Below are 14,526 nucleotides of genomic sequence, written 5' to 3' on the forward strand. Positions count from 1 at the left end.
TTGATCTCAGAGACAAACTGTCGCTGTCCAAATATCTATGGACCTGACTGCATATGGCCAAAACCTTGAGAACACAATTTGTTATTTTCAACAGCATTTCCAATATAGCTAATGAATAATAACATGATGTTTCTTCCTCTCCCCTTCCTTACACTGACAATGGCCTCCTTCGTCTGGGACATGTCTGATATGACGCCGTCTGTGATGATGAGCAGGACAAAGTACTGAGAGCCATCCTGCACTGCTGCTGCATACCTGGACACACACACACACACACACACACACACACACACACACACACACACACACACACACACACACACACACACACACACACACACACACACACACACACACACACACACACACACACACACACACACACACATTACGAGAGGTGATGTCTAGCTGACCTGTATTTATTTCAACATTCACATGGAATATAAAGCTGTGGCCAGACATCTTGACATAGTCTTCTCATATCTAAATTCAATAAAATCTTGATCATCAAATCACAAATTTGACGTACATGTAAACAATGAAGACTAAATGTTTGCAAAATCTTATCACAATTGCTCCCTGTGGGATTTGACGAAGTGGTATTCCATTTTTAATTACAACAGAGCGTTGGTGTACTCGGTGAATTGTTTGGATACAGCTCAACAAATGAGATGGAGGGAAACAGTGACAGTGACAGCATGAGGACAAAGAAGAGCAGGAGCAAGTCATTGCAGGGGAAGGATTTGGATTGTGTTACAGTTTGCATACTGGTACTTGGGGAGTGCATATACAGTTGTGTGCAAAGGTTTGGGCACCCCTGATAATGGTCATGATTTTCCTTTAAAAACCACTGTTGTCTGGATCAGAAATTTAAGTTAAATATATCATGTAGCAGATGAACACACTGATATTTGAGAAGTGAAATGAAGTTTCTAGTATTTACAAAAAGTGTGCAATAATTATTTAAACAAAATTAGGCAGGTGCATAAATTTGGGCACCCTTGTCATTTTATTGATTTGAATACATTTAGCACTCATTATTGGAACACAAAGTTGGTTTAGTAAGCTCATTGACCCTTGACCTCCTTACACAGGTAAATCCAATCATGAGAAAGGGTATTTAAGGTGGCCATTTGCAAATGTTTCCCCTCTTTGCTTCTCTTCTAATGAGTGGCAACATGGGAGCCTCTAAACAACTCTCAAATGATCTGAAAACAGATTGTTCAACATCATGGTTTAGGGGAAGGATACAAAAAGCTGTCTCAGAGATTTCAGCTGTCAGTTTTCACTGTGAGGAACATAGTGAGGAAATGGAAGACCGCAGGCACAGTACTAGTTAAAGCCCAAAGTGGCAGGCCAAGAAAAATCTCAAATAAGCTGATGCAAAGGATGGTGAGAACAGTCATAGTTAACCCACAGAAGTGCTGCAAAGACCTACAACATGATCTTGCTGCAGATAGTCTTTGTGCATTATTCAACTATACAGCACATTTTGCACAAGAAGATGCTGTATGATTTTGTAATGCAGAGGAAGCCTTTTCTGCATACATGCCACAAACAGAGGTATGGTAAAGCACATGTGGACAAGCCAGCTTCATTTTGGAATAAGGTGCTGTGGACTGATGAAACTAAAATTGAGTTATTTGGGCATAACAAGGGGCGGTATGCATGGCTGAAAAAGAACACAGCATTCCAAGAAAAACACTTGCTACCTACAGTAAAATTTGGAGGTGGTCCCATTATGCTGTGTGGCCAGTGCAGGTACTGGGAATCTTGTTAAAGTTGAGGGTCACATGGATTCCAGTCAATATTAGCACATTCTTGAGAACAATGTTCATGAATCAATGACAAAGGTGAAGTTGCTGGATTTTTCAACAAGACAACGACCCTAAACACTGCTCAAAATCTACTAAGGCATTCGTGCAGAGGAACAAGTACAATGTTCTGGAACGGCCATCTCAGTCCCCAGACTTGAATATTATTGAAAATCTGTGGTGTGATGTTAAGCAGGCTGTCCATGCTCGGAAACCAACAAACCTGAGATGTTTTGTAAAGAAGAATGGTTCAAAATACCTTCAACCACAATCCAGACTCTCATTGGAAGCTATAGGAAGCACTTAGAGGCTGTTATTTCTGCAAAAGGAGGATCTACTAAATACTGATGTATTTTTTTCTGTCGGGGTGCCCAGATTTATGCACCTGCCTAATTTTGTTTAAAGAATTATTGTACACTTTCTGTAAATCCTATAAACTTCATTTCACTTCTCAAATATCACTGTGTTTGTCTGCTATATGATATATTTAACTGAAATTGCTGACCCAAACAATCAATGATTTATAAAGGAAAATCAGGAAAAATATCAGGGGTGCCCAAACCTTTACATACAACTGTATGTAAGCCTGTTTGTCATTTGTTCCATCAACTTAGTCTGCAATTATTTTGATAGCTGCCTAGATCATATAATTTCATATTCAAGCATGTCGTACCCTCTTTATTGTGTCTGCCAGGACTGATATCAGCATTGCTGTGAAACAGAACAAATGGAGGAACAGAAAACCGAAACTGCACTAATGTACTCCTGATAAGTATAATATGCAAACACTGCAGTGGCACTAAACACACCGTCTGTACTGCTGATTATAAACAGGTCAGTTATAGAATTGTCAGTAGGTTTATTGAAAAGCCTTAAGCCATAGCTCCTGCTCTGAGCATGTTTAAAAATACTGCTGCTGAATTGTTGATTTTAATAATGAATAATGTATAAATTGAAAGAGCTGTGCCAGGGAGAAAAAAAACAATGATGCAGATAATGAGGTCAGAGAAAAAGCTGAATTTTGAATTAACATGTATCTGTCTCAAAAAAAGTCACTTTTCCAGAACTGTTGCAGTTTTACAGTCTTACTGTTAAATAGAATTACAGAGGCATGCTCTCTGTGTGTCTATTTAATTACATCAAATCTTAGCTTTTTGTCCTTGTTATTTTGCCACTTTAATTAAATGAAAAATGCTCAGGTTATTCATGACCGCACATTGGGTCTCACGCAAGAACCACTCACACTTTCAAATTAGTTCTTAAATGCTGTGAAGGAATGGTTTAATAGAACTTCCTGGATTCACGAATTTTCTCATATTTTGAGTTTTTCAATAGGTACAAACAAAATGAAGCAGTCCAGACCTGCAGCAGGGGTTATGCAAATAGTATACAGCTCTATAAACCTGTTTTCATTAGTTAATTATATATTTCTCGACTGTGAAGTAGTTTTAGTTTGAAAATCCAACATACATTACACAGTATAATTAACTGGAGTGAGGAATGAGTGTGTTTGGGTTTGTGATTGTCCTGGATCAAAACTAAGATCCAGGTTTTTAAAGACTTCCTGGACTCAGCCAACAGATGTGTATCTGTACACATTCATTTATCTTAGGAGTGACATTCATGTCTCTGGTTCCTTGGCCTTTGAAACCAAGAGCGTACAGGGTAGAGATGCAGAGATACGAGGTCAATGAACAGAGGTGTTTAGTGATGCTGATATCTTTGCAGGAGAATGAAGGTCCAAATCTTTAGGGTCCTGGTGCTGGCCATCTTACTGTATGGCTGTGAAACTTGGACACTAACCAGTGACCTAACTGGACACTGGATGGCCATAACTGGATGTCTTTGGTACAAAGTCTCTTTGGAGGCTCCTTGGGTACTACTGGAATGACTTTGTGTCAAATGAGCAGTTAGGGAAACTAAAATGAAGATGTAATTGCATTGTGAGGGAGCATCTCTGTGCACATTCTCTGTGCATGATCCAGCACATACAGTGAGGCAGATACGTATTTGATCCACTGCCGATTTGCAAGTTAACCCACCTACAAAGAATGAAGAGGTCTGTAATTTTTATTGTAGGTACATTTCGACTGTGAGAAACAGAATCTAAAACAAACAAAAAACAACAACAACAACAAAAAAATCAGAAAATCACATTGTATGATTTTTAAATAATTAGTTTGCATTTTATTGCATGAAATAAGTATTTGATCACCTACCAACCAGAAAGAATTCTGGCTCTCACAGACCTGTTAATTTTTCTTTAAGAAGCCCTCTTGTTCTGCAGTCTTTACCTGTATTAATTGCACCTGTTTGAACTTGTTACCTGTATAAAAGACACCTGTTCACACACTCAGTCAATCACACTCCAACCTATCCATCATGGCCAAGACCAAAGAGCTGTCTAAGGCAGCCCAGTCCCACACATTTTTTTTCGTGTTCCCGTCACAAAATTACTCAAATTTTCATGAGGGTTTTTTTTTTTTAAACTCACTATTACTAACCCTAGTCCTTCCCCTGACCCTGACCCCCCGCCCGCTTCACTTTTAATTTTGTGCAGCTGTCACGGAATTAATTAGAATGAATTTGTGCTGACATGACAAAAATGAGGCGCTTTTTATCACAACATCAAAAACCAATAGATTAATGTATATTTCATGCTGCTGAATCATGATTGCTGTGAGACTGAGTTGGTCTAAGGACACCAGGGACAAAATTGTAGACCTGCACAAGGCTGGGATGGGCTACAGGACAATAGTCAAGCAGCTTGGTGAGAAGGCAACAACTGTTTTTATTTAACTGTTTTACTGTGGCTTTGCTTGAGCTGCTGCCCCCGCGACCCGACTCTGGATAAAGCGGAAGAAAATGGATGGATGGATGGATGGATGGATGGATGGATGGATGGATGGATGGATGGATGGATGGATGGATGGATGGATGGATGGATGGATGGATGGATGGATGGATGGATGGATGGAAGAAACACAAGATGACTGTCAATCTTCCTCGGTCTGAGGCTCCATGCAAGATCTCACCTCATGGGGTAAGGATGAGTCTGAGAAAGCCCAGAACTACACTGGAGGACATAGTCAATGACCTGAAGAGAGCTGGGACCACAGTCCCAAAAATCACATTAGTAACACACTACGCCGTCATGGTTTAAAATCCTGCAGGGCACGCAACATCCCCCTGCTAAATCCAGCACATGTCCAGGCCCATTTGAAGTTCACCAGTGACCATCTGGATGATCCAGAGGAGGCATGGGACAAGGTCATGTGGTCAGATGAGACCGAAATAGACCTAGCCAGTCTCCAGACCTGAACTCAATGGAAAATCTTTGGAGGGAGCTGAAACTCGAAACCTGAAAGATCTGGAGATCTGTATGGAGGAGTGAACCAAAATCCCTCCTGCAGTCTGTGCAAACTTGGTCAAGAACTACTGGAAACGTCTGACCTCTGTAATTGCAAACAAAGGTTTCTGTACCAAACATTAAGGTTTGTTTTTCTTTTGTATCAAATATTTATGTCAAGCAATAAAATACAAATTAGTGGTTTAAAAATCAAACAATGTGATTTTCTGAATTTTTTTTTTATTCTGCCTCTCAGTTGAAGTGTACCTACAATGGGAAAACTTGCAAAATCGACAGTGGTTCAAATACTCCTCACTGTAGGTGCCTGAGTGTTGAGGACCTCAGTGACTGGAGAAGGCCAAAGGGAGAGCCACATTTCTCTTGGCTGCAGCAGATAGATGGTTACTTTCAGAAGGTGAGGATGGACTGGTTGTCTAGCTGGGTGGTTGCCATCCAGGATTCAAGGTGATGGAAAAATTGAAGAGAGTAAGGGGGAGTGGGGTGTGACCAGTCCAATCCATCTGATGCGAGGAGAAAGATTAAGACTGGACACTATGCACCCCCCCCCCACCCCACACACACACACAAGACAACAAATAAAACTCAACATCTCGCACCTTAAAACCACTTATGACACATACTGTTATGTTCATCTCTGTGATGGAGACTTACACCTCGTGGTTTTGTGCAAGTCCTTGTTCACTTTGATGTGACAAGACTTAAAAAATCCATTTCCATTGATATTCATGTTGATCTAAATTAGCTCCTGATTTCATTTTTGATTAAATGAAACATTAAAAGCACTTGTGATGTATTCCCATTTGCTGCATTTGGCAGATCGCTAAATTACACATTTTACACTGTTAACAGTTCCAGAAATTCTCCTGCATTGAATGATAGCGGGAAGTAGTGTTACGCTGCAGAACAAAATAGTTCTTCATAGTGTTCTGACTGGACACCTCTGACATGCATGGGCGGGGTGCTTAGCTTTATTTTGTATTTCTGACATGTCCTTTATGCTAATTCACTATTCTCCTGAACATGCTCTGATTTACATGCAGACAGGATCCAGGAGGCTGATGTATGCCATTCTGTGGATTGTTTGCTGAATCTGAGAGAACATGTTGATATGAGCCCTTTGTAGTTAAACATGAAAGAGATATTCAAGATATGTTCATGAAGATATTTTTGCATGAGGCCTGATTGATGGTCTTACTTGGCCACATGATTGACAATGGGGGCAAAGTTGGTCGGCCCGTACAGCTGCACAGTCTTCAGACTCTTGTGGTATGCTTCTAATATTCCTTCAATGCCATTGCAATAAGGATTTTCCATGTTTCCATTCTGAGGAAACAAGCATAAAACCAACTGCAGTTGATTTGCTGCAGATTCATACAGAAAATCTGCAATGCAAAAATAGAATATACCAAACGATACATAATAGTTACAGATACATAACAGTTTCTGTGGTGATAATAAAACCCATTAATCTCAATGTGACATGAGGGAAATCTGACCAGTGGAAACTCATGTGACACGCGTCCATCAGGCGGCAGTTTGGCTCCAAAGCCCAGAGCAGGGAACATCTTGTCACTGTCGTAGTCTTGAATGATCTCGCCGACAGCCTTCAGTGCCATGGCGTAGGCGTTCAGCTGGTATGGGTTCATGTAGTGCAGCGAAGTAGACTGGGAGGGATTGCCTGTAAGGAATAACAATGTCACATCATAAATCAACCGGTCTGTCATGTCACTGCGTATACTGTTCTGATGTTGAAGACATCACGTGTGATGTTGCTGGTGATGACAGAACACACATCAGGCTAAATATACTTGAGGATTTTAGATGAGAACTGAATTAACACTGCAGGCTCATGTCAATTAAAACAGAGGTCAGGTGCAGCATCTTTTAAAATTTCAAATAAAATATGTTTATAAATGGTCAGGGCAAAAATGAAAGCAATGCAATGAGACAAAATTTCCAATAGTGCACAACCTGCTATGTCACAACAAGCCACTCCCATGGTGGATTTTTGGAGTGTTGTTTTGTCTTGAGTTTGTGGCTAAATTAGTCCAAACATACAAAACAATTTTCCTAAATTAAAAGATAGATATTTAAGTATGGTGCTTGATGGTGGTTTAGTGTTTAGCACTGTTGTCTTACAGCGAGAAGGTCCCAGGTTCGAGTCCATCCTGGTCCTTTCTGTGTGGAGTAAAGTTTGCATGTTCTCCCCATGTTTGCATGCTCCAGCTTCCTGCCACTTCCAGAGACATGCAGGTTAGGTGAATTATTGAGTTTAAATTGACCGTAGGTGTGAATGTGCTCATCTGTCTCTGTGTGTTGGCCCTGTCAACACACAGAGACCCTGATGTGTACCCTGTTGTGTACCCTGCTTCTTGCCCAATTTCTGCTTGTACAGGCTCCAGCACCCCCTACCCTCTGAACCTGAACTGGAATCAGTGGGTTTAAAACAATGGATGGATTGCTAGTTAAGAGTTATTTACAGTATTATCTGATAAATTTCTCTTCAGCAGAAGTACTTTGTTGACCTTTTACAGAAATACATTTCATTGGGGTCAACAGCCAAAACATACAGTACATTTTCAGTCATCTTCAGGATAAATGTTCAGTTGTACCAAAAAGAAAGTCGGGGTTCATGAGAAACTGAAGGCCAAAATGTAACATCTAGCTCCATTGACTACTGGCATACAGCAAGTGACATTTCATTGGGGACAAAGGTCAAAATGAGCTTTTCCAGTCAATTTCTAGAAAAAATATTTGAGCTTGGCACAATTTAAGATAAAATAATGGATGAATGTGTTATTATATTCCATTGCCTCAAAAGCATTTCAGTGTCTGACAATGTGTTCCATTAGAGTCTATAAAAACATGTTACTGTTTCTGAGGTAAGGCATAATGTCAAAGGAAGCATCTACACATGACAGGATGGGCAAGCTGAAAATAGATGTAATTGTACATGTATTTTTTTATTTTATTTTAACTTATTATTGAATGAATTGGATAAATGATTTAGTCAGGATGGCTTAGTCAAGTATATGGTATAGTTCAGGTATGTGAAATGGATTGTTATGAAAGATGTCCAACCCTTGAAGATCTCAGTGATCTTTAACAGTGAAGATAAGAAGAAGTGAATGGTTAGTCTGCAGTTTTAGCCAAACATCCCACCGGTTGAGTTCACTGAATAGCGCTGCATAAGTGGAGGGGAGGAACACAGTGAAATGACATGGTGTGAGGACACAGCCTGCATACAGGTAACTATCCATGCCATATGATGAACTGTCTCATATTTGGACTGTGTTTTGTTCTTGGACTTTTATCTAAAGAGTCAGTGCAAGACATTCAGCACCAAGGACAGAGCACAAACAGTTTTCTGGATATACAGTCAAACCTCGGTTAGGGTTAGATCAACTCGATTTAAGAACAACTCAGTTTAAGAACATATTTTTTGAATGAAAAAATGCATCATATTTTGAACCAAGTCTTGGTTCACGAAGACCTCCACCACAGTAGGTGGCAGTAATGCACGCTGTTGGGTTGCAATCTGCCAATAAACTCAAAAGAAGAAGAATGTCCATCTTTGGATGTTTATTAAATCATTTTTGGGGCTTGCGCAGTGGTTCTCCTAATGGTTTACTTTGTTGTGAACATTAAAAGTTGAGCCATGTATTTTTTCCAGTAATCATACATTAAGTGGAGCTAATGGAGCTACCGACAGCTAAAAGTACTAATGCTGTTAGCATACAACATTAAATCCGACCTGATCCGTCTGATCTGTTCAGAAATTCAGTTATTTGATGTGAGCCAGCCATTCTCCATCCTGTGTTCTATGGCTGTTATGCTGAGAGCGCCCCCTGCAGGTTTGGAGCACTTCCGTTGTGGTGACTGATTATGCAGTGTTTTTCATTTGCATGTGTTTTCTTAGTTTGCATTGTTTCTGTATTTGCAGCGCATTTGATGACAATGCATTTGTTTTTGTTTCTTGCAGCACTTTTTTCATTTGCACATGTTTTGTTGGTTTGCATCGTTTTGTGCTTTGCATCGTTTTCTATTTGCAGTGCATTTTATGAGGATGCATTTGTTTTTGTTTGTTGCAGCGCATTTGGCTGTTGCAGTGCGTTTGGCCCTTGTCAGCCACCGTAAGGTGAAATTAAACTGTTTATTTTGTTATAATTACTTGTATAAGACACGATACTATTTTAAGATACAACACAATTTTTTGTCTGCCTTTTATGGCTGAAATGCTGTTAAAAAAGTAAAAATACAATATTCTTTTTGGGGCCAGGAACTGATTCATCCATTTTACATTGTTTCTTATGGGAAAATTGGTTTCAGTTTAAGAGCAACTCGGTTTAAGAACAAGATTTAGTAACCAATTAAGTTCTAAAACCGAGGTTCCACTGTAGTTGGACAGTGACATATTTGTCATTTTGCCTTCTATTGCACCCCCAAAATGGAATTGAGATGAAACAATAAAGATGTTCTTGTTGTGTATGCTTTTAGCTTTAATGCAAGGGGTGGGGAACAATAAGATTACATTAACGGTTTAGGAATAGTAGCCATTGTTATACATAGTCCCTCCTTTTTCAGCGTCTGTAAGTAATTAGATGACCTAAATATATGGAGTATTCTCATTACAAGGTGTATCTGGTTGTTAAGCGCTGACGTAACCCATCACATGATAAATTTGTTTCTGGGTCTGAAAACCTCCAAGTTTACAATTAAAGTTATGTCTGTTTGATCCTTTTAAGGATTTACAGTTTAAGTTTAGTTTGTGTTTACATTGTGCGCAAACCTCCGTCCCTCCCTTCTCCGCCTCCACCTCCGTTAACCGCATTCATCTGGTTCTATGGTCAGAACAGTTAATAAAACTTTTTTTTCTTTTACTTTACATAATTTATTATGCACAGGTAAAATATACGTCTGATTGTTAATAAAAAATTATTTATTACAATAAACAGGACGTTAAAGTGCAAACTTCACTTTCTCCCCGAACGACATGAACAGGAAGCGATCGCAGCTCGCAGCAACTCCCATTGAAAATAACGAAGAAACAACCTGAGCGTCTGACATTTTTACATAAAACAAACACAGTAACAACGTCTAAAACCCAGTTAATACGTATATCCAGGAGAGTTTTAGGCACAATATATAAAGAGTTTTATGTTGCGATGTTAATGCTGTTGTCCGTGTGCAACGGTTTAAGTGCAGCCTGATCACATCATCTCAGTGCAGTTCTCCATGTTAATAACAGCGCGCCTTTTTTGTTTGGAGCCAGAAGTTGAAAATCACATGATGCATTATGTCACACTTAACAACTGGATTTGAAAATTACAATACACACTTGCCTGGGGAGTAATTCAGTGTAGAATCGCCACTGGACGCAAGGCCTTCACAATACTTGATGGCCATATTTTGATGCGTCTCAAACTTAGTCTATTCACTGAGAGTGCTAATTTGCACCTCATTGTCACAAATGAGAGCGATTGAAGCACTTTTGATTGAGATATAATGCAAAATGTAGATCAAACGGTCTTTTCAATATTAAATTCAAATGTCCACAAAATCCACAATCCAGATCAGATCTGGATCAAACTTTGTGCCAGTCTGCACCTCACTTTGAAACATGACAGTGAATGGGGCATGTTTGATTAAGATATAATGTAAAATATACATTAAATGGGGTTTTCAATGTTAAATTTAAATGGCCACAAAATCTGTAGTCTGGATCAGATCCAGATCAAACTTTATCAGTCTGTAAAGGATACCATCTTACATAACGCTCTCAAATATGAAATAAATTTGATCTTTTTTGACAGTTACAAATTGTTGAAAATTCATTTAGTGTATAGGGATATTTCCTGAATTTGACCTTTGAACTACGACCTTGAAAATGTAACCACCACTTCTTTCCTATCAGGATATGAATCCTCTTTAAAAATTTCATAAAGATATATGAAAAGCAAAGTTGGGCAAAGGTAAAACTGTCTCTATCCAAATACCTATGAACCTGCGTGTAAAAAGTAAGTTTCAAATTTTTCTCTTTGTACATATGATGTCCCTGTAGCATCTATCATTTTGCGATCAATTAAAATATGTATTCATATAGTGAAGCTAAAAGAAAGATGAAGTTTAATTCACTAGAAGGGATAAAATTCATTCTTTGCATATCTGTGAATCAACACAGTGAGACTGGTTGAACGCATTGTTGCTGTGACACATTTGTCTTAATGATGCTACCACAAATACAATGTGACAGTTTAACATTCAGTTCCATCCCCCTATTCATCTTGTGCACATTTTAATGTAATAAGTCATAAAAGGCCATTTTTATGAGTTGCGACCATTTAGTACATACAAGTACGTATAGCCATTTACCATTATAATGTTAAATATTGAAAAGTGTTAAAGTTCAATCTGGAAGATGAATCACAATCAGGGACAGCTTTTATGAAATGAAAATAGCATTTGTTAGGCTTGTCAATAACCGCAGCCTTCTCAGGCAGACCTATTGTAGTAACTCCTTATGAAGCCATTTCAGATTAACAAACTGTTAGAAGAGTTTCACAGAATGATGCTGGGGTGGGTTACATCCACTTTTCTAATTACTACAGTAAATTTGATATATTGCAGCATGAAGTCAAATTGGGAGGAACAACACAAGGTTTGGAAAACCAACATTGATTTGAAATTGTAATTTCCCACTAATCAGTGATTCACACTGAAGAGCTCTTACTACTACATAATTCCACTGAAGTGTTCATATTCAGCCATAGTTAATGGCATAAATGGTATAATTAAATTGAAGGATGATTTATAGTTGTTCAGAATTCTTCATGTGCTTTATATTATTTTTCTGAGGATGCCTCTCGCCACTTTTTTTTTTTTTGGTAGCTTGTTGATAGTCATCACCATGTGATGGAAAATATGCATTTCAATTTAAATTAACATGGGCTGCACTATGGCTTAGTGATTGACACTGTTGCCTCACAGTTGGTCTTTCCTGGTTTGAATCCATCCTGGTCCTTTCCTGTGTGGAATTTGCATGTTCTCCTGTGCGTGGGTTCCCTCCTGGTTCTCCAGTCTTCCTCTCACTTTCAAACACATGCAAGTTATACTAGGTCTATTAGAAAAGTATCCGACCTTATTATTTTTTTCAAAAACCATATGGATTTGAATCACGTGTGATTGCGTCAGACAAGCTTGAACCCTCGTGCGCATGCGTGAGTTTTTCCACGCCTGTCGGTTGCGTCATTTGCCTGTGAGCAGGCTTTGAGTGAGGAGTGGTCCACCTCCTTGGCGGATTCCCATTGTCCGGAAATGGCGGAATGATTTGGGCTTTTTTCATCAGAATTTTTTCAGAAACTGTTAGAGACTGGCAACTGGAAACCATTCGAAAAATTTATCTGGCTTTCAGTGAAAATTTTACGGGCTTCACAATAAGGACTGTTACTACAGCTTTAAGGACGGCTTTAAGGATGCTCGGTGCGCCGCACTCCGTGCTGCCAGCGAGAGCCACAAACTACCGGATCATTTCTAAACGGATGGCTCTGTGGAGCCGGACCGTCGTGTGCACTTTCTCTGGTTATCACAAGAGCTGGACATCAACCATTTTCCGGCAGATTTCACTTTTAACAAGAGATTTTGTCATGGAAAGCCGAGCGGAGGCTTCGCGCGTCATGACCGATTTGCTGATGGAGCGAGACAAAGGAACACCTCCGTTTTGGTCTCACAGGACGGCTTTGAGATGGCGTTCAGACAGCTGTCGGTGGTTTTTCCATGGAGTGATTATCCAAGAAATTGTGGATGTGCCTGGACATGCCAGAACATGTCCCGTGAGGCTTCATCACGGCATTGCTGTGCGCCATACGGCACTGCCGCGATGCGCGAAGCCTCCGCTCCTCTTTCCATGACAAAAACTCCTGTAACAGTGGAATGTGACGTTCATTTCCAAACTGGACGCTGTGTTTTATCCGGGACGTCGTCTGACTAGCACAGGAATTGTGAAAAGACGTGGACATCAGCACTTTTTTGGCACATTGAGACAGACGTGCGGAGGAATTCTTACTTACTCGGATACTTTTCTAATAGACCTCGTATGAATAATGGATGTATTTGAGCTGTTTTTATGGGTTGATTGTACAAACTAAAATGATAAAGTTTCAGTTCTTACTAACAATTTATCTTAATGTAATTATATAATTACAAATACAATTGTATCTGACTTGAGGTTTTCTATCATACATGGGTATATGCTATATTTGAATCCAATTACATTTTTTCTGCAAATCTGATTGGTTAAGCGTGTGCAACTTCAGACCGTATAATATCGGGGTAATGGTGGCAAAATATTCAACCGTTTCACATTTGGATGTATTACTCCGCGCCCTGACCGGTGTTCTGACGAGATGTCATTCCTGTCCTCTGTGCACGCGTGCGCATGCACACTATTGTCGAGATGTGGAACTGTCGATTTATGCGACAAGATGCACAATTCAACAGAACATCGGCTGTGCGCACTGCTAGCTGTTAGCTTTGTTAGCTGAGAGCAAGAGAAAGTTGTGTACTGACGCCGCTGCCGAAATGGGTGAATTTAAGCTACCATACGAAAGTACTGATGTGGATTCTGATACAGAACTACTGTTTCTCATTGATGGATTTGATGGATTTTCACATTTGATGGATTACTCGCGCACTGACCGCTGTAGGAGCGACACTGCCTCGGCTTGACGTAAACCTCACCGACTGAATTACCTACAGAAAAATAAACCCTGCAAATGATGGAAATGGATTAGAATGGGAATAACCACCTTGTGTCTGATGATTTGCGGACATTCATGCTGTTATACGGTCGCAAATAGCCGGCTAACGCGTCACCGTAAAACTCCTTTTTAAAGCTGTATTTGCAACCGTATAACCAGCATGAATGTCCGCAAATCATCAGACACAACAGGGGTATTCCCTAAATAAAGTGCCTGAGCATGTATGAAAGAGTGTGTAGAAAGAATGTGACCTTTTGACCCCTTAGAATAGGTCAAGGTCATGCAATTAAGGAACCACAAGTCTGGGTGCTCGGGTGTTTCACTGGGTGTCCCCCAGGGGTCAGTCATGTGTCCACTTCTTTTCATTATTTACCTCCTCCCCCTGGGCACACTCATCTGTCACCATGGGATCCATTGTCATTGCTACGCCGATGACACACAGGTCTACATTTCCTCCAGACCCACTGTTGCCATCCCTCCCACTTCCTCATCACCTGCTTGGAAGACATCCGGAGCTGGATGAGCAGGAACTTCCTGAAGCTCAATGGCAATAAAACTGAGGCCCTGCTCATCGGCTCCATATCCA

The 14,526-nt window shown here is 39.9% G+C and overlaps 1 protein-coding gene across 2 annotated transcripts in view; it reads right to left on the reverse strand.

Moving 5' to 3' along the window:
• Positions 1–14,526, reverse strand: part of cpne5b (copine Vb) — a 573,316-nt gene that overhangs the window by 53,251 nt on the left and 505,539 nt on the right. For both annotated transcript variants that reach the window (XM_034166971.1, XM_034166972.1), the window contains 3 exons: positions 6,681–6,862; positions 6,380–6,507; positions 153–255 (listed from right to left, as the gene is read on the reverse strand). In XM_034166971.1, the coding sequence (XP_034022862.1) occupies positions 153–255; positions 6,380–6,507; positions 6,681–6,862 (413 nt within the window). The remainder of the gene's footprint in view (positions 1–152; positions 256–6,379; positions 6,508–6,680; positions 6,863–14,526) is intronic.

Source organism: Thalassophryne amazonica, chromosome 3 (assembly GCF_902500255.1).
Source record: "Thalassophryne amazonica chromosome 3, fThaAma1.1, whole genome shotgun sequence".
Classification (NCBI taxonomy): domain Eukaryota; kingdom Metazoa; phylum Chordata; class Actinopteri; order Batrachoidiformes; family Batrachoididae; genus Thalassophryne; species Thalassophryne amazonica.